The following is a 26860-nucleotide window of genomic DNA, read 5'->3' on the forward strand; positions in this document are numbered from 1 at the left end:
AGATGTAAACAAAGAAATGTTTTCTAGACTTACAGAGGTAGCCAAATGGACCCACATCTCTTAAGACTTTAACACTGAGAATGAAAATAAAAGGAGATTTCTCTCCATTACTCTTCAGGTTTTTTGTTAGAAAATTCAATTAATGAACAGAGCTGATAGCCCCATGATTAGTTGACCATTCTTTGTGCCTATTTGTCACTGTATGCTTTGTACGGCCCCTTTTAGAAAACTGGTTATATTACTTGTCATTGTTCTTGTCTCTATTTGCTTCCCCCACTAGATTGCGAGTTGGCTTTCCTAGGGTGGGTGTTTTTTGTTGTTTTGTGTGTATGATAAAGGATGATTCTCAGGCTGAGGGTCATCCTTCAAACTTTGTGAGTATGGAGCAGAACTTATTCTCATCTGCTTCCCACTGTATGCCCAAAACCTAGTACATACATGTTACTCAATGATTTATTCATTGAATTAACGATTGAGCCGAAGATTAACCCTCAGTTTGCAGTATGTATGCATTTATTATGTAGACATTTAGTCAGGGCAAGTGCTTATAAACACACACATGCACGCACACACACTTGCACAGATCACTCATTCTTTACATCTGCAGGTGGGAAATCCTTGGTCCATGACTCTGAAAAAAACTACTCAGAGATCACCATTGGGCTTACCAATTTACACACAGACCCAAATGGAGGAAGGTTTGAAATTGGAAATGGACTGGACATAGGTGGGTGGATGGGCAGGCTTCCTAAAGAGGAATCTTAAGGTTCTTTCCCAGATTCTCTGCAGTCAAGAATGGGTGAGCTTTCAACTCAGGTGCTACCAAAGGGTGGGCATCTGTGTCTTCTCTGAGATATACATCATAAATTTTGAACTTATATTATAGAAAGTTAAGGACAAGAATGTTCATTAAAATTAATGTGTTTTATTTTTTATTTTTTTATTTGTTCTAATTAGTTACACATGATAGCAGAATGCATTTCGATTCATTGTATACAAATGGAGCACAACTTTTCATTTCTCTGGTTGTACACGATATAGAGTTGCGCCACATGTGTGGTCATGCATGCTCCTAGAGTAATGATGTTCATCTCATTGCATCATCTTTCCTATCCCCATTCCCCCTACCCCTCTTTCCCTCCCCTTTGCCCAAATTTCCTCCATTCTCCCCATGCCCCCCCCCCCTCACATTATGAGTCAGCATCCACTTATCAGAGAAAACATTCAGCCTTTGGTTTTGGGGATTGGCTTACTTTGCTTAGCATGATATTCTCCAACTCTGTCCATTTACCTGCAAATGCTATGATTTTATTCTCTTTTAATGCTGAGTAATATTCATTGTATATATGTACCACAGTTTCTTTATCCATTCATCTATTGAAGGGCATCTAGGTTGCTTCCACAGTTTAGCTATTGTAAATTGAGCTGCTTTAAACATTGAAGTGGCTGCATCACTGTAGTATGCTGATTTTAAGTCTTTAGGGTATAGACCGAGGAGTGGGATAGCTGGGTCAAATGGTGTTTCCATTCCAAGTTTTCTAAGGAATCTCCATACTGCTTTCCAGATTGATTGCACCAATTTGCAGTCTAACACTTATTGATGCTTGTATTCTTGATAACTGCTATCCTGACTAGTGTGAGATGAAATCTTAGAGTATTTTTGATTTGCATTTCTCTAATTACTAGAGATGTTGAACATTTTTTTCATATATTTGTTGATTGATTGTATTTCTTCTTCTGACATTTCCCAGAAGAAGAAATACAATACAGCTCTTTAGCCCATTTATTGATTGGGTTGTTTATTTATTTATTTATAATATTTTTTTTGGTGTTAAGTTTTTTGAGTTCTTTATGTATCCTGGAGATTAGTGCTTTATCTGACATGCATGTGGCAAAAATGTGCTTCCAAAATGTAGACTCTCTCTTCATTTCATTGATTGTTTCTTTTGCAGAGAAGTGTGTTTATTTTTAACTCCCAGATAGGCTTATGGATGTTTTTCCTTTCAAATTACTCCAGAGACTTTCAACATTTTTCCGCGTCATTTATAATTGAGGGCTTCTGGAAGGCTGTTGACTTTGCCCCAGATCCTTGCATCTTTATAATGATAGGCTGGGGTTTCAATGTTCTCAGCTCTTCACTATCTTCTTGGGAGGTCAGGCAGATGGTGTCTTTAACTCAGATGAAGGATGGGCTGATGGGGTTGATCAGTGGAAGATCCATTCTGAAGTCCAATTTACCCTCATCCTCATCAGTGGCTGATGTTGAGGATCAGAAAAAGGCAAGCTGGTGCTTCCATATCTGAGGCTGGCTCTTATAGCCAAGGAACTGTCCAAACTCAAGAACGTCAGTGGTCCTGAGATCTTAGGCAATAAGTTTTGAATTGGCCTATCACTGACATTTGAGTGATTTTGAAAGCTTAGAGTCAGAAGAGAAAGAGTTGTCTAAGTTAAGATTGAAAATGGTGGGATATTTCAAGTTTGTATCTTTGTCCATAATGCATGTAAAACAAAATAACATTTAAAAAAAAAAACCTGGATAGTATACTTTCCAGAACAGCTTTTAGTTCTCTAACCCAGTGACTTCTTTAGCTCCCAATGCTTGCCAAATATGTTGATTTTAAATTACTTCTTTCATTTTCACAGAGCATCCATGTGGAAGGAATACATTTACAGGACATTTTTATAATTTGAGATGATCTTATTTAAGGAGGAATCTTATAATTCTCTTATTTGCCTCTTATTTGCTATTTTTTACTTTGTCTGGTTAGTATGATATGTTATTTTGCCTCAAATAAAAAATATAAAGGCTTGTGGGAAATATAAGAGAGAGATAAAAAATGTTCCAGGAAAGAGCAAATAAAATTATTGAGGGATGAAGAGGCAGAGAAAGAAATTTGGAAGCTAATTACAAGATAAACTTGTCTTCAATCAAGAAAGATGAGAAAATTTCAGACTTTTAGTTAGTTATAGGAATTAAGGTGAATGCTTACCAAATCCTAGAATATTAGAAAGAAGTACTTTAATACAAAGAGAATGCACTGTTATTCATATTTGTACATATTTGGATCTCAGAATTCAAGCAATTACCTTGCTGGTAATTCTGTTTTAACTGGAAAATCAAATTGGCAAATGGAAAGTATGTCTGTCATTTATTTCCATTTCTATACCCATGCCAGGCATTATCAATTGACCAGGCTGCTGTTTTCAAATAGATCTAGATGCACCCTCAGTATCCTTTTCAGACCACAGTAGCAGAAAGACACTTAACTACAGATGGCCCTTGAGATAAGACACTTTTGCTGCCTCTGGCTTAACCTTACTACTTCACAGGGTGATCTCCAGACCACCCCATGGGCACTTCCTGGGAGTTTATCATCTGGAAAACAGCATCTCAGCCCCATTTCAGACCTACTGAATCTGAATCTGTATTTTAGCAAGATTTCCAGGGATTCTTTTGCAAACTAAGGTTTAATAAGCCCTGGAAGTGCATTGAGTGCATGATACATTGGTTAGGGTAGAAGTTCTCCAACTTTAGCATGCATCAAAATTACTGAGTTAAACATTTGTTAAAACAGGGCCCTGCCCCATAGGAGCTTTTGATTAAATAGGTATGAGGCAGTTCTTCAAACAAGTTTCCAGGTAATATCATTGCTGCTACTCTTGGGTCACATTTGGGAAGTGCTTTGTCAGAGCCATAGGAACACTTTGGAATATCTCCAGGATCTTTAGAAGATGAAGACAGCAATTTCCTTCTATAATTCTTGTTTCATCTTGTGATAACCAGAATTCTGGTCCATCTGCCAGAACCAGAATTCATGGTTTAATATAGCATAACATTTAGTATGTCCTTATGTTCATAGATCTAAAAGGCAACCTCTGTTACTTGAGAATTGCTGCTATCATTCCCTTGGTCATTTAGTAACACTTTGGGTAGTTGTCCACATTATGCTTGATATTGAGAGACTCTAACAAAAGTTAAAATGCAGTGCTGAGCTTCAAGATGTGTATCCACTTAAAAGAGAATAAATGCATAAATAACAAGTTAAGACAACAACAGTATAGGAAGTGGCATCAGATGCAAAGGGCCATTTTGTGTCATGGACCACATGTGATTTAATTTCAGAGAGGAAGGATAACTGCGACAAGCTTATATACAGGGCTGTGTACATTCAGCCTAGTCACAGTAGAAAGTCATTACATATAGAATAGATGGAAGATTGAAGGGGGAAGCAGGCCAGGGCAGAAGTCACTTCCCATTTTTTAATGCTACAGAGGTTGTTTTAAAACTCAATCTTCCTTTGGTCTGGCATCTTGGTCAGTTCAAGCTGTTATAACAAAAATGCTGTAAACTACAAGAGTTAAACAACAAAGAATTGTTTTTCATAAGCCTGGAAGCTGGAAGTTTGAGATTAGACTACCAACGTTTGTTAGGGTCTTTGCAAGGGTCCTTCTCCTGGTTCACAAAAGCTGCCTTTTGGCAACTTCTTTTCAGGCAGAAAAAGATCAACTCCACCCTGTCTTTTATGATATAGGCATTAATTCCACAGTCACAGACTTATTACCCCCCAAAAGTCCCACCTCCTAATACCATCACAATTCTCAAGTAACAAGCTGCCCAGGTCACAGAGCTTCCTCAACCCTCACATGTGGGTTAGAGTTTTAACATATGATTTGGGGCAGGGGGACTCCAGCATTCCATCAATAACATCTGGATAATTATAAATCAATGCCATCAGCATTGTAGATCAGGCTATATAGTGGGCACAAAGAGACAACCTGTATCCCAGAGCAAAAGAGACAAATAGCTTATAGAGATGATGGGGGCGGGGCAGCAGCAATTCAATAATAAGGACACAACTTTTATTGGTCTCCTACATTGTCAGGTACTAGCGCTAAATGACTGTCACGCACCCTCTCATTTAGCCCAAACTTTAGTGTATTATGTAAACGTCAAACCTCCACTTTACATGTGAAAATATGCATGTAGAAGAATGCATATAAGGTTGGAGAACTTGACCTATTCAAATCCAGGCTGATCCACAGGGAGGGGGTTCGTCATCCATGAATCCTGAGGGATCAGACCTGCATGGATCACCCGTTTCCTTCTACACATCTACTTTGAGTCAGCGTAGAACCCGAAAAGCAACTGAGAGGAGGGAGGAATACTACGAATTAAAGTGGAGGAACCTGTGGGGCTAGCGCATCGGAGGCGCGGACAGGAAGGGATTCCTACTTGTAACGCAGCAAGGTTTGGCCGGAGCCTGCCGCGGTCACGGAGCTTCTCCAGGCTTCCTCGGGCCACTCTAATTACAGAGTCTGTGGTAGGTTGCGAGGAGGAGCTGTCTTGGGGCGGGAGGCTTCCCTGAGCTTTGTATTTGCCTATAAATACTTCAAATAGTTAAGTGAAATGTGCAGCCTTTGAAAGCTGAAAAGGAAGGGGTGGGGCGCCCCCCCCCCCTTGACCCGCCTGGAAGAGCAGGCAGAGGAGAGGAGAAATGGCTGGCGCGTTCTTAACCCGGGAGACGAGGAACCGCCCTGTCCAAGCTAGACGGGGGGCAGCGAGGCTGCGGGCGTGCCTCCGGAAGACTCAAACCGTTAAGGTGACCAGAATAATTTGAAAAAGGAAACGAACTTCCCCTGAACCGTGCCCGAGGGGCCCCGAGGCGGCAGTTTGTGTTCGAAAGGGCATTTTTCAAAAGAAGGCTTCAGGGATATGGGGGTGTCGGCCCTCCGGTGGCGCGCGACTGGAGCAGTGCCGCAGAGCTGCCACCAACCCGCTTTGTACTTGCGGCCAAGCGCGGCCCCAGAGTTTCGGCGGCGACCCTGGAGTTGAGACCACGCCCCCTTTGCAGTGAGAGCCGCGGCCTCTGATTGGCGCGCTGCAGACCAATGGGAGCGTTGGGACGGTCCAGGCTGTCAGCGCGCGCCGTAGCCGCGCCGGCCTCAGCCTGTCCTTCCCTGCGCTGAGCCCCGCAGCCAGCGCTGCCTTCCCGGGAAGCGCGGCAGCCGCTAGCGAGCGCAGCCCTGCCCAGCTTGCCAGCCGCGCGTACCGGTGCTCGCGCCCCACGGCCACAGCCTTGCTGCGCTATAGCGCACGGAGCATGTGCAGACTCGTAGGCGCTAAGGTGCTATTTGTCCGTGGGGCTTCTGGGCAGTGGTGACTGACAGTCGCGCTGAGAGAGACCTTTTGGGGGCTCTTGTCGCGCCTTTGCTGCGTCGCGGGTGACACTGCGGTGTTCGCGAGCAGGGTGGCAACCGCCTCTCCGTGGAGACGTCTTCGGCTCTGTGCGCCCTCTCTCCTTCCTCCGCCACTCTCTCCTTCCCTCACCCGCTCACACCCGCCTCTTCTGAGAGGACTCGTGCGTTCCCGCCGGCTCGCTCTCTTCCAAAGGGATCACACTTCGGAGATGCAATGACAAGTTAATATGGGCGTCCGAGTCTCGGTTTCCCGGGAGGAAAATTGCCAGAGGCAGCAGTCCCTGAACGCCCAGAGCTCTTGAACAGGCCGCCCTGAAGGGGCGTGAGACCCGGCTCCAGTATCCGTCCAGGAGGGACCGGCTGAACGCAGTGACCAGTCCCCCACCTCATCCCGGCACCCAGAGGACGCGCTCGCCGGATTGTTCGGAGCTCCCCGACCCGGGGATTCTTTTTTTCCTCCGCTGGTGGTGGGCGCCTCGCGGGCCGAGGCCCGGCGCCTGCTCTGCTGCCCGCGCTGCCTTTAGCGGTAGCCTCCGCCGCCGCTGCCAGGGACGTGCTGGGAAAGCCGAATCCCCGGGAGAAGATGCCGGCCATCCTGGTAGCCTCCAAAATGAAGTCGGGACTGCCCAAACCCGTGCACAGCGCTGCGCCCATCCTGCATGTGCCCCCGGCCCGGGCTGGCCCTCAGCCCTGCTACCTTAAGTTGGGAAGCAAGGTGGAGGTGAGCAAGACCACCTACCCCAGCCAGATCCCGCTGAAATCGCAAGGGCTGCAGGAACCTGCAGGGGAGGGGCTCCCGCTGCGGAAGAGCGGTTCGTTGGAGAACGGGTTCGATACCCAGGTGAGAGGTGCTGTGTGCTGGGGCACTGTTATGTGGGGATGGGTGAATACTTCAATTGGGGAGGGCACGTTCAGATGGGAGAAAGAGAGGGCAATCTTTTGCCTTAGGCTGGCCGATTGCAGGGGTTCTCAAGGAGAGTGGGCCGGCCAGTGGGTGTGGCCCGGGTGCCCGAGGTTAGCCTAAGGTGCTTTGCATATCCCGAGTGCGGGCATGCTTGCGGCATCTGGGGATGGGGGTGCACTGCTTTTTGAGGTGTTCTCAAAAAGCGTGTACAGCACTGAAAATGTCAAGTCCTGCATTTTGAGGGCTTGGCTCTAAGAAGGCAGTGTCTGCTGCCGCCACTGTGCCTGTCTGCCGGTTCTGCAGAGGTTTGGTCCCTGCCAACGAATGGTCTGAGCCTTATTGGGTTCGTAGCTCCCTGACCTAGCTGCAAGATCCAGGAAAAGGAGGCCGGGGGCTGGCAGTGAACCTTCTATCCTCTTGGCTCAAGACGGCCCTGTCCCTTATCCCATTCTTAGGGAAGGTGCTGGGACTGCAGGCGGATGGAGACTTCCAGCGTCTTAGCTGGCTGTAGCGGTGGGGTGGGGGTGGCTGCTTGGCATGGCGGCCCGAAGATAAGCCCCTCCTTCCTGGGTAGGAGAACCAGAGGTTGCTAGCCCGGGTGACTGAGGAGGTAGGAGTGAAGGTAGGGACCGGGATGGGAGAATTGCTGGGAAAGAAATGGTGACTTGTACCTTTTGCAGATAGAGCCGGCATCAACCCAGTTCCCCAGTTCTGCTGGGTGACAGGCTCAGGCCGTGCAATCTCTTTTAAGGAAATCCGCAAGGGCCAATCGGGTTCTCTTGGCCTCCTGCCCTCCCTGCTGCATTTTCCCCTCTTCTGGTAGGAGGGAGCAGGGGCATGCTGTATTTTCTTGGCAGCCAGTCATCAGGGACTTTTGGGGACAGACCGACCTGAAGAATGTGACTGTCCCGGTAGGGAGAGGCTGGAAGCCAGAGGGGGAGTTTTGGGGCTGGTGTAGGGGAAGTGGCAACAGACCAGCTGACCTTTTTGGCAGGCACTTCCCTGCTGACACTGTCCCCACCTTCTCCTGGAGCTTTCTCTGATCAGAGGCTAGAGCTCAACACATTCCTAGACTTTCTGATGGAGGAACTGGATCTGGAAGCTAATTGTAAGCAGACTTTTGGAACTCTAGGCTAGAGAAGGCCCTCCAAGCAGATTAAGCTCCCGCACCAGGTTGATAAGCATGGCCCTTGCTGCTGCACTTGCTAAACATTTTTGGAAGCTGACAGCTTTGAGTGATGGTGTGTGGGAGGAAGGCAAGATTTCCTCCCATGCTCCTGGCCCTGTCTCTGCTAGGGTTGTGTGCTCTTTTTCTGTTGTTAGCCACAGAATTTGTCCAGGGGGCTCTGAAATGGGGGTGAGTGTGACAGTGCCTCCTGCTAGTTCTCCGTGGAGCAGGGATTAGAAGGTGTAGTGGACAGTGTACTGGAGACCAGGACAGTGACTCAGAATGTGACACATATGCTTGAGCGTGATGAGGAGGGTTCGAGGAATGAGGGGGAAGATAAAAGAACTGTTCATAGCCAGGCAGCTGTCTAGTTTTGCCCATTTGACCCTTCAATTAACAAACATTGTTGGAGAACTTGCAGTGGGCTGGCTCTGGAAAGGTGATTCATTATGCTGTCCCCTGAAAATATGTCCTCCAGCTTCTCCCTGATGGGCTCGCTGGGCCCTGTTCCCTGAAGACATTGCTTCCCTTCTTCCTTGTTGGCCCACAATCCCTAGCATCCTCTCAGACCACCTCAATGGCCCACATGCACTGATCATGAAGATGGTTTGGATAGACTGTTGAGGAAACCAGCCACTTTCCAGTGCACCATCCTGGATTTACCAGCTTCCCCTCTCCTTGTCAGTATCCAGGGTTCCTAGGGATGGTGACAGGTGGCAGATCCTTGTTCTCATAGCCCCACCCTGACATCAAAGTGACTTTGTCAAAAGGAATTTTGCCTATTTGGACAGGATGTCCCTACATTCTGACTGACATGGGGCACACTCACCTTTCAGAAAAGTCCCTTGAATATGGCTTGAGGACTGAATCTGAATTCCCATCTGGTAATTCCCTGGTCCAAAACCTAGTGTTTATCATAAGAAGACAACCAGGAAATGATGAATTCAAATGGTAAATGATGTCTCAAGGCCTCTGCCTCCCTTTTATTCAGGGGACTTTTGGGAGGAGGCTGTTGTGCAGTGGCTAAAAAAAGCACAGGTTTTTAAAACATGTGCATATCATTGATGTCTTATATATCTGTCTTGTACTAGCTGGGTGACCTATTCCATTAACTTCTCTGGGCCTCAGTGTTCCCATTTGTAAAAATGGGCGTAAACAACACAAGACTTGTGAGAATTAAAAAAAAAATGTGTTCAGTGTAGTTTCTGACAAATAAGGAATAGTTAATAAAATTGGCTATTTATATTGCTAACTCCAGGGATAGAGTATGTTGAACCCAGATCTAATACCCTCTAAATGAGAAAAAAATATGCTTATTCTCTCAAATCCTTATTAGGAAGGTATCATCTGTTCACAAGGATTTATAGAACCTCTACTGTATACCTTATACAGTACCAGACTCAATGGGATGATGAAGGAAGGGCAGGACTACTTGTCACATGCCTAATGTGACAGCCTCTTTACCCACAATCTCATTTATCTTTCCATAAATACTTAGAGCAGGTATGACACATCCATTTTCTATGATAACAATATTAATAATGGCAGATCCTTACATAGCACTTCCTAGGTGCTAGGAATTGTTCTAAGTGCTCACCATAAAATAACTCATTTCAGTCTTATAACAATGCAATGAGATAAGTGTAATTATCCCCACTTTAGACACATGGAAATCAAGGCACAGACCGGTTTAGTAACCTTGTGAGTAGCAGAGGTAAAATTAATACTTGGACAGTCTGGCTCTGGACTCCAACCCCTTAACTATGATTCTGTACAGAGGTGGCTACTGAGCCTGCCCAATAACCTGTGGGCTCTGATTTATAAGACCCCAGCTGTAACCATTGAGCTTGAGGCTCAGCAAAGTTCAGTCACTTGTTCTAGATCACTTAGTGTGGCAGAGCAGGGAGCCTAGCTGAGTTAGCTTCCATGCCTCTGATCTGCACCCTGCATTGCTACCTCCCTCTATAATGCTCTATCAGACCCACAGGACAAATGAGACATGGCTTGGGCCTTGGGGATTTTATTATCTAGCTGGAAGGCTTAACTATGTACCCAACAGGAACAGCTAAGAAATGTGCTTGGAGCTGGGAATTCAAGGTTCTGGAAGGAAGGGTCACCATCTATAGCTTCTACTCGGTTTCCACATTTATAAATTATGACCCTGTGCAAAGAATTGTTTTAGAGACATGCTCTGAGTTCAGAAATCTTCTTTGGCCAACCTTCAGATAAGGAACACTTCCAAGCAATTTGAGGAGACATTAAACCTATTTTTAAGAAGCAGTTGTGGAGTGGGGGGGATAATACATGTAATACTTTGATATTTCCTGTTTTTAGGAGCTCGTGTTCAGCTTGCAACCCTTTTCTTTGAAAAAGCAATTACAAATGATTGAAATCCTCTGTGAGTGTTTTAGATGTTTAAAAAGAAAGCGTGGGTGAGGCCCCTAGGAAGAGAGTGCTGCTCCAAGCTCACAACCTGTTGCGACTTTGCCCCATTGTGTTTTGATTAGAATCCTTGCTCCATCATCAAAGTTGATTATGGATTTGATTAGTGCATTTTTCTGCTATTCTGTTATTCCCTTTCTTCTCTTTCTCAGTTCTTGGAGGGGAATGTGTAGTGTGGTTATCTGCCAACATGCAAGAATGTTTATAACTCACATATTATTGCTTATTCCATGGGTTAATTTTCTAAAGACATTTTAAGGGTGGTATGGGTTGCTTATTTAGGGTATCATTTTGTGTGTATATATCTGTGTATAAATACATCTACTTATGGATATGTGTATACACACACACACACATACACAAATATATACACATGGAACAGCTTAGAGTGTAGAGCACATGTAAGAACACACATCAAAGGCAGGGCTAGAGGAGTTACAGCCTGAATACTAGCTTTCAGAATGGCTAGGTTTGCCTTCTCCTTCTCATAGTCTCTTCCTCTGCAACCACGATTTTAAGCCCCAAATCATGGTGTCCATGAGGGTAGGCTTAAGAGAGGTGTTCTAATTAGGCCTCCGCAAATCTCCTGAAGCCAGTCTGGGAAAGCCAAACCACCTTTTTAGCTTAAGGTCAGAAATTCTTATTTCTTAGAATCAGCCTCAGTTACAGAACATCTGCTATGTGCCAGGTCATCTGCAGGGCTCTATATACATTATATATACATTAATTATTTAATTTGATTTAATTATTTAATTTGAGACATGAGAAACTGAGTAAAATGCAAAAATAGTCATCACAATTTATGTGATCAAGAGAATCATCACTTGAAGGCAAGTTCTCCATGTTGGTTAGGCTTCAGGGAGACACACATCTGGATTCGAGTCCAGGCTTGGGCAAATTACTTAATATCTCTAGACCTCAGTTTTTGTTTTGTTTTCATCTGCAAAGCAAAAATGGTGTTGCATATAATTTGGCTGTGAGGACTCAGTGAGATACTACAGGTAGATGGCCAAGCACAAAGTCTGTCCCAAGCTAAGCAAGAGATATGTGATCTTGCCTATTTTTATTTTTATTACCCAAGGTCAGAGCCAAGCTTGGCTAGTGTCTGTCTCATTCTAAGCCCATGTTCTTTCCACCGTACCTTTCTGCCTCCCACATGCATGGCTGATTACATAGAAGGACAGATGGCCTGCTCTGTGGAAGCAGAGAGCCTAGCAGGGCTTTGGTTAAATGATTGGGGAGCAAGCATAAATTAAGAACAATGTCATCCAAAGAAGTTGTATCCAAAGCTTTTTATCAAAACTTCCACATTTTGGTTTCAGACAGGCCATCTCTATGACGCTAATCAAACGGAGGGATCTGCTACAAACCGCCCTTGTGGGAGGTCTCCTTTGTACATTCATCTCAGCTGACACTGTAGAGGTGGTTGAATGCAGCTGCTCAATGTGCTGGCCCAGCCCAGGACAAAACCAAGAATGAAATGGTCCCATTGCCTTCTTAATGGCTCATTATTGTTCTGGGGGCAGAAGGAAAGCCCTTTCCTCCCTTAGCTGGCATGGGTATAGTGGGAGCTGGACCTTGGGATCCGTTTAGCCATTAAGGTGCCCCAAGGCATGGCTAGCTGCCCAATGGTGTTTTACCAATTGTCACAGGGCCAGTTTCAATAGCTACTCTGTCTTGTGGTCACATTGTTCAAAGAGATGGGCAATGTGTTCCTAGAATGTCTTGACCAGAATGGGCCATGTGATTTGGGGAACAAAACTTGGTCAGGCTTTTGTGCTTCGGTCTGTGCTAGACAATAGCAAGTGACTCAAAAGTTTTCACAGGGACCCCAGGTCACCCACACAAAACCTTAAGAATGACTCATGACTTAGTATCCCCTTTCCCAGGGAGAACAGAACCTCTCTTGTCTTTTGCAAACAATGACCCCACAGCCTCAGAATATTTTTTCTTTCTTTTCAAGTGAAACCTTGATATCATCAGTGATTTGGGGGTTATTTTACCTCCACCACACCCTGTCATGCTGGGAGAGAAGACAGGGTAGAAATGGGGGTGTTCTAGTCAGTTTTTTATTTCTACTGTGACCAAAAGACCTGATAAGAATAATTAGAGGAGGAAAAGTTTATTTGGAAGCTCACAGTTTCAGAGGTCTCTGTCCATAAATGGCTGACTCCATTGCTCCGGGTCCAAAGTGTGTCAAAACAACATGGTAGACAAATGTGGTAGAGGAAAGAAGCTAGGAATCTGGTACCAGGAAGCAGAAAGAGAGCTCTGCTCACCAAGGACAAAATATAAATCCCAAAGGCAGGCCCCCAGGGACCCAGCTCCTCCAGCTACACCCAACTTGCCTGCAATTACCACCAAGTTAATCCCTATTAGGGATGTAATGCACTGATTAGGTTAAACCTTTTACAACCCAATCATTTCATCTCTAAACTTTTGCATTGTTTCACACATGAGCTTTTGGGGAATACCTAATCTAAACCATAACAGGGGTCTTGGTCAAAATAATTATAAGAAACTACTTCCCAGGGTTCTTTTGGAGCCTTTGAAGAAAATTGTCATGCACAATAAAATTATAAAAATAATTATTATGATAGTTTTTGACACTGATTGAACACAGCCTCTGTACCAGCATAATGCATAGCACTCGATATGTGTCATTTCATTTAATGCTAACAGCATTCCATAAGGCAGGTGCTGCTTCCTGAGGAGGACTAGGAGTCACAGCTCTGGGAGTCAGCAACTATGGTTCTAGATTGGTCTCTTTTGACCCTTTGCAAGATGACCTTCAGCAAGTCACATTGTCTTTCTGAGCTTCAGTTACCTAACTCATAAAAATGGAAAGGATGTTTTACCTTCTACGAAGAGTTATTGTGAGAGGCAATTATCATAGACAAGGCACTGCCTTAAGCATCTTACTCCTTAAATACCCTCTGAGAAAAATCCAGGTGCAGAGAGGTTAAGCTACTGTTCCAAGTAGCACAGCTAGGAAGTTTTGAACCCATATCTGTTTGACCTCTGAAGTCAAAGTTCTTACAAATAGCAAATGTGAAAGCATTTTGAAAAAAATATCTGAAAAGGCATCATTACTACTGAATCAAAGTAAATTGTCCTGAGGCCCATTTAGGATCATCACTGAGCATAACTAGCAGGACTAGTTCTAGAGAGAAGAAGGGGAAAAAATGAGAAATTTGATTTGAAATCATTTGTTTGCATAAGGAAGTAATACAGATAAGTTCCAATTATGGATTATTCTTTAAGACAGTGGGCTTGGGACCTTTAAAACTGCCAATGTCATGAAAGATAAAACTAAAAGGCAGGTGGAGGACTTTTTCAGCAAAGAGATCAAAGAGTTATGATGGCCAAATCCAATGAGAGATCCTTAACTAGATCCCAGATGAGCAAAACCATACATGTCACATAGACCATTCTGGAGACAGTTGGAGGTATTTGAATGTAGAATGTATAATAGGTAGTATTGTTCTATCTATGTCAATGTAAGACAATGTCATTTTTCTTGGAAGAAAATATTGCTGAAATATTTAGAAGTGAAGTGTGTTGATGTCAGCAGCTAGGTTTCAGACAGCTCAGGGGGAAAACGGTGAGAATATTTGCAGAGAGGAGAAAGCAAATGTCATAAAATGTTAACAACTGGTGAATCTAGGTGAAAATGTGTGTGCAATTCCTTCAATTTTTTTTTTGTAGGCTTGAAGTGTTTCAAAATAAAATGTTGGAAAACAAAACAAAGCCCTGGCTGAATAGTACACATTACCAATGCCCTTGATACCTATGTGGAACCCACGAGAACATAAATGAAATAGTGAAATAGTTGTGTGTGTGTGTGTGTGTGTGTGTGTGCGCGCGCACGTGCGTGCATGCACGTGTATGCATGCAAAATCATCATAGGCTGTCCAAGGGTATCTCTCCAGACTCAGGACTCCTTATCCTTTCTGGTATTGTGTGGATATCTTGGCTTCATTCTTTGATCTGTCATGGGAATGGTTGCTGGCTGACATTTTGGGGAAGTCACAAGATCTGGTTTCATTTGATAAGCTTTTATAAAATCCTAAAATGTTTCCAAGGTGGCAAATGTAAAGGAAATTTTTCAAATGAAGAAATTTTAAAAGAATCCAAGCCCCAGGTCGAGCCCGACCAGGCCAGGCACTGAAGATGGTAAAGATATGAGTGGAGGCTAGCTTTTCTCTGCCTTGAACTTCTTTCTCTCCCTGTTGGGTCTCTTTTGCCTGGCTAAATCCTCCCACTTCTACCCATTCCAATTCAGACCCCCTCCAGGAGCCTTCTGCTACCACCATGACCTGGGTGGTTTCTTCCCTGTGACTCCCAGGGCCTCCTCTAGAGCACCCCCACCTGGAACTGTGACTTCCAGGAGGTCAAGGATGTGTCTCTCTTGATCCCTTCTGGTACATAATGGCATAATTCTTAGTAAATACTTGCAGAAGAGAAGAAAGTAGAGGGGAAGAGATTAAAGAAAGGGCTGGAAAACAGGAGTGGATAATGAGCAGGAGGTCTGGATCTAGAATGTCCCCAAAAGGACCATGTGTCAAAGGCTTGGTCCCCACCGAGGCGCTACTGGGACGTGCTGGAAACTTTAGGAGGTGGGGCCTCCTGGGAGGTCTTCAGGTCACTGATGGCCCTCATTGAAGGGGATCATGGCTTCTTCTTCCTTCTCTTTTCACTCCCTAGACACGAGGTAAGTGATTTTGCTCTACCACACTCTCCCACCATGATAAAAAGCAATGGGGCAACCAATTATGGGCTGGAACTGCCAAATCTATGAGCTACCATAAACTTTTCTCTTTATAGTAGTTGATTATCTCAGTTATTTGTTATAATAACAAAAACTGCCCAACACAACCTGCATTCATAAAGCTGTAGCTCAACCATATAGGTTCTACAGAACTTTCTCCCAGGATATGAACCAAGAAGGTCACATCATGAGAGGAGCCAAGCCTAGGACACATAGGTTGAGTAACCTGAACAATGGCTGAGGCCATCATCAAAGCTCTTCAATGCTAGGTCATTGGGAAACTTGCCTGGTCTGACTGAACAGAGAGTGCCTTTACACAAGGCTCATTATAATGTCCAAACTGCTTGGCTGCTCCAGTAGCATCGGATCTCTCTGGATGATGATAATGGGCTACAATGAACTGGATGAGTTTTGTCAGATTCCCTCTGCCCCACTTTGGTAGGAGGACCAGAGAAGGGTTCTCGAGGTCTTTGGCTGCTTAGGAAAAGGGGAAGGTTTAGAAAATTCTAGAATAGAAATAGTCCAGGAATAACTCCAATAAACTGGAAAATCTGGAAGTCATTGACAAATTTCTAGGCACATATGACCTGACCAAATTGAATCATAGAAAACCTAAACAGACCAGTATCAAGTAATGAAATAGAAACAGCAATTAAAAGCCTGCCAAAAAAGAAAAGCCCAGGACCTGATGGATTCTCAGCTGAGTTCTCTCAGATCTTTACTGAAGAACTAACAGCAGTCTTTCTCAAATTATCCCATGAAATTGAGAGGGAGGGAATACTCCCAAATACTTTTTTTTTAAAGCCAGTATACCCAAACCAGACAAAGATGCATCAAGAAAAAAAAATAGTACAGACCAATATCCCTGATAAACCCAGATGCAAAAATCCTTAATAAAATATTAGAAAACTGCATTCGAAAACACATCCAAAAGATAATACACAAGATCAAGTGGATTTCATTCCAGGGATACAAAGTTAGTTCAACATATGCAAATCAATTAATGTAATTCATCACTTTAGGAACAAAAATCACATGAGCATCTCAATAGATTCAGAAAAGGCCTTTGATAAAAGCCAATACCCATTCATGTTAAAAAACACTGGAGAAGAAAATGTAGGGTCAACACTTCATCATATGGGTGTTGGCACTGACTTCCTTAACAAGATCCCGAAAGTGCAAGAAATAAAACCAAGTATCAATAAGTGGGATGCTATCAAACTTAAAAGCTTCTGCACAGCAAAGGAAACTATTAAGAGCATAAAGAGAGAGCCTACAGAACGGGAGAAAATCTTGGTCAGCTACTCCTCTGATAGGGGATTAATATCCAGAATATACAAATAATTCAAAAAACACAAATAACCCAATCAATTAATGGGGGGGGGGAACTAAACAGAAACTTCTCAAAAGAAGAATTGCAACTGGCCAACAAATATATGAAAAAAAATGTTCAACATTTTTAGCAATCAGGGGAATGCAAATCAAAACTACACTATGCTTTCATCTCACTCCAGTCAGAATGGCAACGATCAAGAATGCATACCAGTAAATGCTGGTGAGGTTGTGGGGAGAAAGTGTACAAGTGTTGTACATTTTTTGGTGGAACTGCAGATTAGTACAACCACTCTGGAGAGCAGTGTGGAGATGCCTCAGAAAACTAGAAATGGAAACACCATATGACCCAGCTATCCCATGCCTTGGTATTTTCCCAAAAGATCTAAAATCGTCATGCTACAGTGACACAAACACCTCATATTTATAGCAGCACAATTCACAATAGCTAAATTATGGAATCAACCCAGATGCCCATTAATAGATGAATTGATTAAGAAATTGTGGTATATATACACAATGGAGTTCTATTCAGCCATTAAAAACAGTGAAATTATGGCATTTGCTGGTAAATGCATAGAAATGGAGACTATCGTGTTTAGTGGGATTAGCCAAATTCAGCAACTCAAAGGTCAAATTTTTCTCCCATATGCAGAAGCTAGAGTAAAATAAAGAAAAGGGGAAGGGAAGGATAAAATAACATAAGGAATCAATCAAATACAAATTAATACAGGAGCGAAAGGAAGTCTAATAGAGGAAGGGAGGATGGGAGGGAAATAGGGAAGGGGAAGGGCAGAGATCATGAACTGAAATAGATTTCCATGCATGCATGAGTTTGTTGGGATAAACCCAGTAACTATGTATAACTATAAAGTGTAATAAAAAAAGAAAGAAAGAAAAATAGTTCAGGAATCATGATCACAGCAACTATTATGTGCCATTTCCATAGTCTATTAATCCAGTTTACATTCCTATGCCAAAATAGCACTAAGAAAAGAGATTGACCTACCTCTCCATGGGGAGGCTAAAGATCAAACAGCAGTGTGCACAGTCTTTTAAGGGCCTGTCTTGGCTGCATCACCTCATGGCCAATAGCAGTGGCGGGAGCAGGGGATCACATTCCCAAGTAGGAGGCTATAGCAAGATTCAGGGTCTGTCTCAGGCTTCCTAAGAATTCATTCTCAGGAGACCAGTACTCCCAGGGGCACACCCCAACAACCTGAGGGCCTCCCACTAGGCCCTACTTCTCAAGGGTTCCATCCCATCCCAAAGCCACTACCTGGGAACTTCCGGTGACCCATGAACCTTTTGTGGGTGACATAAACCATATCCAAACCATAGTACATATAAAATCTAATTTAATCTTCACACTAACTTTCAGAGGCAATATTACTGATCCTGTTTTACCAATAAGGAGAAACACAGGAGTCAGGAGACTAACCTGAGAGGGGTTCTTGGACTTGTCCAGGTCACGTAGTCAGTAGGGACAGCGGCAGGTTTTGAACCCTGGTCTTTCTAATTCAAAACCTGTGCTCTTAACCATGCTATTTTGCTAGTAATCAGGGAAGCCTGAGCCCTATACTGAGATGCCACTTTGGATAATCAAACTTCAAACCCTCTTCCTCTTTGGAGCCTACTCCCCGTTTTTTTGGCCTTGGCCCTCCTCACTACTTCCTTCTTATCAGGGCCTCCTGTGCCAGTCCCACCTGTCTCCAGAGGTTTTGTGTTTAAAGGATGAGTAGCCCCATTTGTTTTTTGCCCACATCCTGCTACAGTCTGGGTACCATCTCCTTCTCCCACGGCAGTGGCTGCTGTCCCCCAGGTCACCCCTGTGGTGCTGGCCCCTGTGGGGTCCATGTGCCTTGCAGCTGCAGGACCTCTTTCCTGTCCTCCTGCCACATGCTGCTCGGCTGCAGCTCTGTGCAGCCCCTATTTCATGCTGATTTGCTCTGATTCTTTTCAGACCTGGGAGTGACGTGTGTTTACGTCAAGTCAAAATGCGTGGGCTGCAAGTGTCCCAGCGCAGTCAGACCTTCCGGTGTGTGAGCTTTGGTTGTTAACTGTCTTCCAACCAAGGAAATCAATTCCTGGAAGGAAAAAAAAAAACACCACTTAGGTGACAAAACCAGATTTGGAATAAGCAGGCTTGCTTGGGATGTCTGTTTTGTGATCTGTGCCTCTAGGGACTAGACTCAGGACACCTGAGCCAGTGGAGACACTGGGGCCATCTGTTTCCATAGCCCCATTGTACAGATGGGGAACCCGTGGCTGAGACAGGTCCCAGCCACTGGTCCTCCAGCTCCAAGGGCCAGAGCACAAACTGGGACTCAGACCTCCTAACTCCCAGTCCAGTGTCCTTTTTACCTCATTCTGAGATGAGATGTTCTGCCCTGAGGAGCCTGATGGTTTAAAGAATTGGAACCAGCCCTGGGCTATATTCTTTCCTCTTCCTTCTACCAAGTACTTATATTCTTAATTCCTTCAATATTAGGAAGCTTTTGCATTTGACGCAATCAAAAAAACAGAACCTCTCTGTAGATGGTATAACTGTGACAACTGGTCACCACTGAATACCTCCCTGGGCCAGGCACTTGACATATATCATCTTCCTGAAGCTTAAGACAATTGGATAAGACTGTTACATTTCACTCATTTCATGTATGAAGTTCAAGGAGGCCAGGAACTTGATCAAGTACAGAGCGAGTTTTGGAACTCTCCACTTTCAAAACCACACTCTTTCTATGCAGCCTCATAGATGCGCCCCCCTGCACCAAGCTGGAAGTCAGAACCCCTGCAATATGATGCTACCTCCCCTCTTACCTATCAGGCATCTAACTTCCCTAGTGCTAACAGGGCCTGGGACATTCTAGGCACTCAATAAATAGTTGCTAAACTGCAGCTCAGGTAAATCAGCCCTGCCAGGCCTCAGTTTCCAAGGGGAAACACTGCATTTCAGTGAGCTGTGTGGGTAAGAGTAGTGTATGTGAAAGTGCCTGTGTGGGGAGATAAGATCACTGCTGTTTACTTAACACTCTGAGCACTTTGTCTGGATTTTCCCATTTAATCATCACAAAAACAATAACCTATGGGGTGAGTGCTTTTGTGATCATCTCCATTTTATAGGTGAACTGAGGCATAGAAAATATAAACAGGATCTCCAGCCTCACCCAGAATCCCATAGCCCCTGAGTGGAGGAGCCAGGCCGGAAGTCCAGGAAGTGACAGCCCAGCCAGCATTCCTGCCCTCAGCCTCATCCTCCCTCTGTGCTGCAGGTAGCCAAGTCCAAGTCTGGTTGAGAGTACAAGGGGCACAGAGAGGGTAAACAACTTACTTAGATACCTCCAGTAATTCCTAACACTTGCCTTCTGAAGTAACCCAGGCTGTTCTTCTTGCCAGGTGCCATCTCTCTAGCAGGAAAGGAAAACAATTTAGTCCCAGGAAGGACACCTAAGCTGGACATGGTCACCAGGAATCCCGACTGCCCAGTGGTCTCCTCAGCTTTCCCCTTCAGTCCCTGCTTCTCGCTCACTTGGAATCGTTTCTTCTCTGGATTGCAGAGCAGAAACCCGTATAAATTTGACTCTAGTCCCTAGAAATGTTTACCTGGCTAAAAATACGCCAGCTTTGTTATATTTTTAGCCAAATTTAGATTTGATGTATAGGAATTGCTCACGCCCAAGTATTAGGCATGAACTGTTGGGACATTTTGTAACAGGAAGCTGCTGGTTTTCCATTCCAAAGAACTGGAATTAGGTCAGAAATTTGTCATTTGCAAACACCAACTCTCACCACATTCCACTGCTGTTTTTAAGAGTGTCTGGTCACCTGGATTGGTAGGAAGCCGGCCATGGGCGAGGCCAGGCTGGCTGGGCTGCCCTGGTACATTCTCCAGGTCTGGTGGCTTCCAAGCGACCTCGGCTTGGCTCTCCCCTGGCCCAGGCCAATCTGCAGTGTTGCCTTTGGATTAGCATAAGGGCAGACAGGCTGCTTATTTTAGAACTGGAAGGAGAGGAGACGTATCAATAAAAAACCAGGGCAGGAAAAACCCATTCAAAGGTTTTAAAATATCTCTCTCCCTTAATAGGACAGATTATTTTTGTTTCTTAAAAAATAACTGGTCAATTTCTCCTCAAAACAGTCGGGAAGAGAGACATATGACTGTCATAAAGGTGGAGGCAGTGATTGTGGCCTGTAGGCTTCACCAACCTCTCCTGTCCTCATACTTCCAAAGTGTCCTTGCCCCCACCCCACCCCAGACTTGCAGTTTCTGGAGCCTTAGAACTCAATTACAAAGGCCCAGTTTACTTGCCCTTTCATTTTAAAGGTCAGAAAGCTGAGACTCAGGGCCTTTGCACCTGCTGTTCTTTCTACTTTCAATGTCTTCCCCAGACAATGCTCATTCCCTCACCTTTAGTCTTTACTCACATGTTACCTGATCAGAGGTCCCTTTTTAGACCACCCTATACAAAATAGCAGCATCCAGCTGTCCTTTTACCCTTCCTTGCCTTTATTTTTTTCTCTGGGGCTGGAACAGTTTTCTCCTGACACTTTCACTATATGTCTTTTCTCCACTCAACTGTTGGCTCCATGGGAGCCTGGACTTTATCTGTCTTGGTCACAACTGTATCCCCTGAATCTAGAACAGAGCTTGGTACATAGTAACACTTACTAAATATTCAGTGAAGGAAGGACCGGGGCTTGTACAAGGTTTCTGGCAGAGCTGGAACTAGTATGATGATCTGAGCCCCAGTCCAAGGCTGGCTGCTGCCCTCTTTCTCCAGACTCTACTAAGGAACCTACAGAGCATCTCTTAAAATGATAATAGGTTGGTACAGGTGTGAGGTCACACACCTATAATCTTCAGGAAACTGATGCAGGAGGATTACAAGATTGAAGCCAGCCTTGCTCCACAATCAAAGGATGCCCCATCTCAAAATTTAAAAAGTCAGGGAATAGCTAAGAGATAGAGCTCCCCTGGTTCCATGCCCAGTACTGCAAAAAATAAAAAATGAGAGTTGCTAATGGGTTGAAACCTTGTCCTTTAGACAGTTTTTCCTATTTAGAGGTGGCTTCTAGTGCAAAGGATTGTGAGTCAGGCTGGAAAAAGGTATGTTTTTGCCTGGTCTGTGGAATTTTTACCCATGAGCAGATTCTTACTTTGTGGAGGGTAAAGCTGGCTCCAAGAGGCCCAGCATAGGATGTGGAGATGGATTCTACTATGACTTCAGTGTTTCTTGGTTTTTCTTTTTTCTTTCTTCTGGTTCACTTTTTGTGATCTAAACACTTGCTAATGAAGTGTGATCTGTGGACCAGCAATGATGGCTTCACCTGAAGCTTATTGGAAATTCAGGATCTCCAGCCTCACTCCAAATCTTCTGAATCCCAGTTTGTGTTTTAGTGAAATCCTAGATGCAAACTCAAGTTTAACAGGCAGAGGAGTGTTTATGCCCTAACCCTACATAGTTCCTGAGACAAATGCCTTTTCTACAAAATACTCCATGGCCGGACCTGGTGGCACAGGCCCCCTCTTGCCCCGTAACCCCACCCTGTGCTTGGAGATGGAAAGAATGGGCAGGGCAGCCCTTAGAAGAAAGTCAGTCCAGAGTCTGTAGCTCCTGTTTCCTGTGTGTCTTGGTGTTGCTCTTCCCTCTCCTGCACTCTGGGCATTGCAGCTGCTTCTCACTCACCATGACCAGAGGCAGAAATCCACTTGGCAGAAGGAAGGGGGACCCGACTTTGACCTAGCATTAGAGGGGGGGCACCTCAGTGCCCCACTCCACCAGGTGGCCTGGCGTGGTTGAGAGGGCATCTTTCAGAAGCCAAAGACAGTTCCATGCAGCTCTTCTCACAAATGGCTGTGACCTCCTCAGCAAAAGCTGGGCAGCCATTCCTAGGCTGAACAGAGCCCAACTCCCACAGTCCTTTGCTGCTTGGAAGTCTCTTTTCAATTCCCCTGGAGTCCCCCAGATAACATTCTGTGATGCCAGCAGGTGGTTATGAAGAAGGAGGGATGTGGGGCTGGGGATGTGGCTCAAGCGGTAGCGCGCTCGCCTGGCATGCATGCGGCCCAGGTTCGATCCTCAGCACCACATACCAACAAAAATGTTGTGTCCGCCGAGAACTAAAAATAAATAAATAAATAAAGAAAGAAAGAAGGAGGGATGTGTACCAGGGTCCCAAAGGGAGGGGCTCACCGGCTCTCCTTCCCCGTGTCTTCTGTCCAGGGCAGTCCCCTGCATGGGCAGGTGCTGCACGAGTGTAATCTGTCTGCCTGCTGAGGCGTTTCTTTCCGTCATGCTGTGGTTGGTATTGATTCAGGGAAAGCCCATTGGTAAGAGCAGAGCAGATTAGTTGAGCTCCTGAACCAGGCTGTTTGTCTAATCCTGATGTTGGGATCTTTTTGCATTGTTCTAAACAAATCAAGCCTATTTCAAAGCTGCTCACATGGACGCTGGTGTCATAGAAACCCTCTGTCCTTACGCACACCGTTTCTCAATCAGGCATGGGCACCACAGGTGCAGCAGAAAGACCTCGAGGCAGAGGAGCTGCTTGACTGCAGAGTCCACGGGAGGAAGGAAGGTGGTGAGGAAGTTGGGGGGCCCTTTTTGCCTCCTCCTCCAGCCTGCCCAGCTTTTTCTCATTGAACTCCATCTAAGCTGCCTAGAGCAGGGACACCTTAGCCTTCCTCAAGTCCAAACCTGGCCCTGAGCAAGGGCAGGGAAGCTGCCCATGACTGAAAGATGATAAGCCTGACACCAAGAGTGTGTGTGTGTGTGTGTGTGTGTGTGTGTGTGTGTGTCTGTGTGAGTGTGTATTTGTTTTTGTGTGCATGCATGTAAGTATGTGTGTTTGTGTATGTGTGCATGTGAGTATATCTGTGTATGAGCATGCGTGTTTTTGTGCCTGCATGTGAGTATGTGTTTGTGTGTATGTGAGTATGTGTATTTATGTGTGCATGCATGTGTGCCTAAATAACCAGATGCTTCCTGGGAGGTTGCAGAAAACCCATTTGACCACCTACGTGGTCACCGAGTACATGTGGCAGTGTGGGGAGGCTGTGAGAACACTGTTCTTAGAGTCAAGAATTGTACATTCTCATTTCTACACTTCACTTCGACAACCTTCATGACCCTGGGCACATGCCCAGTGGCTCCTTACCAGCACTGTGGATTTGTCCACAAAGTACCCGGGTGCAGACCTCTCCCTTGCAGAGATAGGCCTGAGTGGGGTTTCAACCATGTGTTTCTGGGGACTCTGCAGGGGATTCTGAAACACACTCTGGGGTGTGCTGAATTTGAGAGCAGCCCCTCCCCCACCCAGAGGAGTAAGGGTAGAGAAGTCAGGGCAAGAGCATGTGGTCATAGTCACACTGAACAGGGTCTGGATTCCAGCTCCACCCACTCAGAGCAGCGTAGCCCTAGGTGAGTGGCTCTACCTGCGCCTGCTTCCTCACTTTCTCTATAGGCATGACAGCAACAACCTCACTGGGCTGCTTTGAGCCTGTAGTGGTATTCGGTGTGTGAAGCATGTGGCAAGTGCCAGGGGTGTGAGGAGCACTTCCTTCCTGTTAGATCCCTATGCGTTTTCTGCTGTACCCAAATATATGGGTGGAAACTGTCAAGGAAAATCCACGGCAAGGTGCAAGCAAGAAAGAAGACGGAGACAGCAGCACTCAGTGACATCAGTGTGACTTGGCAATAAGGAAATGCATTGACTCATCCTTTCAGATGGCTATGAACAGGGAGGGAAGAGTGCAATGGGGCATCAGAGTGGGTCCTTGAACTTCAGTGTGCTCAGTATTACCTGGGGAACTGGTAACCATGCAGAATCCTGGGCCCCGGCCTTAGAGGCTTTGATTTTGCAGATCTGGAGTGAGACCCCAATATTTTGTGTGTCTTTGTGACAAGTATGATCAGATGAAAGTGTCAAACACCATCTGGAGTCCTCTCTCCAATAGAGACGAGGTCAGAATGGAAGATCCTGGAAGACAGAGAGAAGGAGGGAGCTGGGCGACATGGGCAAGCAGGGAAAGGAATCTCGATGGAGTGAGTGGAGCTGAGGTTTGAATGCCTGCAAGATTCAGGGAAAACAGGGCGGCCTAGTTTGGACTGGGTCTAATGAACAGATGGTGGAGTGCTCTGGCGGACAGGAAGCCCTGGCTCTTCTCCCTACCACCAGGGACTGGGTTGCCAGGTAGGGTTGCCATTACGCTGGGATGTCAGCCACTGGGAAGGTTTTACTGGGACACCTGGGAAAGGCTAATGAACCCAGCGTATGTGTCCTCTGTTTAAGGCCCAGGCCAGCCAGTCTGAAGTTGCCTGACAGTGTCTGGAGAGTGTAGCATGTGTTTCTCCACTTCCTCATTCAGAAATCAGGGTGTAGATCATTGGCCATCTTCTCGGCCAAAAAAGAAAGAAAGAAGGGGCGGGGGTGTGGGGAAGAAGGAAGGAAGGAAGGGATAGAGGGAGGGAGGGAGAAAGGAAAGACGAAGAAGGTTAGGAGCAAGCTGGGCCTAGAAGGGTAAAGTAGAGCTCAGGACCCCAGAGCAGGCTGGCAGGAAGAGGACCTGAGATAGGATGTGGGGTTCTGAATTTGAGCATCAGGGCTCCTTCTGAGGGCTCAGAGGGGACATAGTTGGTGTCTTATGTTTGTGCCCCCCCCAACAAAGCCTGACCAAGATATTCCTATAGCAGTGGCCTTCGTAAATGCTGATCACAGGATAGCAAATTTTCTGAGGTCTTCAGTAAGTCAGGAAGAGCTAGAAGTAAGAAAGGACAGAAATTGAGGGAACACTTATTTAGACCTACTATGTGCCTGGCTCCAGGCTCAGCTTTCATGACTTGGGTCATGTAGCTTCACTTGAGGAGGTAGGTACCATTGGTCTGTTTTATAGACAATGGAAGAATTCCAGAGAGGGGAGGTGACTTGCTTAATCCCTCACAGGTAGGCTAAGGCAAGGCCTGGACTCAAATCCACTTCTGTCTGGCTCCAAGGAATCACTCCCAGTTCACAGTGAATGTGAACTGTGGGCCTTCACTCCTCCATGCTCCAGTGCAGGCCCCTCAGAAGCCAGCTGCCCTGAGGGGGGTGGGGGACACAGTGTGGGCAGAGTGCCCTGGAGTCTCGGGACTCATGGGGCACTCCTGTGTCCCCTGTCAACAATCCAGCTTTCAGTAAGATTGTGCTGGCTGCCAGCCGCTGACACTACTGCCAGGCCCCCCACCCACACAGGCAAAGGCTTTGGCCAAGGGCATGCAGGAGGGGGAGGAGGAAGTGCCCTCTAGAGGGACTTGTCGCAAAGCCCCTGAATGGCCCCATTGAGGTGCCTGGGCAGGACGACAATGGGCCTGTTGGGGCCCTGGGTCCACTGAGGTGAGAGGCCTGAGGCTGGGCAGGCAGTGCTGGCCCAGAGGCCAGACGCTGACTTCCAGGGCAAGGAGCCAGTGCCTCTGACGTGCTCTGAAATGCCAGCTCTGCTTCATGGGGAGCAGCTGGGGCAGGCACACATTCCTCCCCATGCCAGGAAGGCAGGGTGACCTCAGTTCCCCAGGCCACGCAGCTCCCCTTCCCTGTCGGACTCTCCTCACCCTTTTTAGGCCAGGCCCTGCTCGCTCACCAGGGACCGTGGTTAGTTCTTTCCATGTCCTCTGAGTCCTCAGGGGCATCGTTTTTTGACCTTTTAGAAAAATGACATAAACAGCAACAGGGCAGCTTAAGACAGCCACAGGCGGGGTTGGCAGCGAAAATGCCAGGTTGCCGGTTAAATTTGAGTTTCAGATAAATAATGAGTAAGTTTAATGTTATGCTTAAGTATGGAAACAAGATACAGGTTTTTTTTTTTTTTTTTGGTGTGTCGGGGGACATATTTACACTAAAGATTATTTGTCATTTATCAGATTTTCAGATTTCAGCCAGTGTCCTCTACTCTTGTTTGCTAAATCCAACTACCCTAACCTAAAAGAGCCATGACAGACACCATGTAGCAAAGACCTAGCTGGGTTTTCCTCAGAGCCACCAAGGTGGGGCTTAGGGGAAGGCTGCTTCT

The 26860-nt window shown here is 45.7% G+C and overlaps 1 protein-coding gene across 7 annotated transcripts in view; it reads left to right on the top strand.

The window, feature by feature from the left end:
- Positions 1 to 26860, top strand: part of NAV2 (neuron navigator 2) — a 701871-nt gene that overhangs the window by 309026 nt on the left and 365985 nt on the right. For 3 of the 7 annotated variants that reach the window (XM_081282528.1, XM_081282530.1, XM_081282529.1), the window contains exon 1: positions 5952 to 7039. The exons of 2 other annotated variants lie outside the window; for them this stretch is intronic. In XM_081282528.1, the coding sequence (XP_081138654.1) occupies positions 6782 to 7039 (258 nt within the window). In that variant the 5' untranslated portion in view covers positions 5952 to 6781. Of the gene's footprint in view, positions 1 to 5950; positions 7040 to 26860 lie in introns of those variants that run through there. 2 more of the 7 variants (XM_081282532.1, XM_081282531.1) reach the window with 2 other exon arrangements.

This window comes from Spermophilus citellus (assembly GCF_964194105.1).
Source record: "Spermophilus citellus genome assembly, chromosome: 2".
NCBI classification, from domain to species: Eukaryota; Metazoa; Chordata; class Mammalia; order Rodentia; family Sciuridae; genus Spermophilus; species Spermophilus citellus.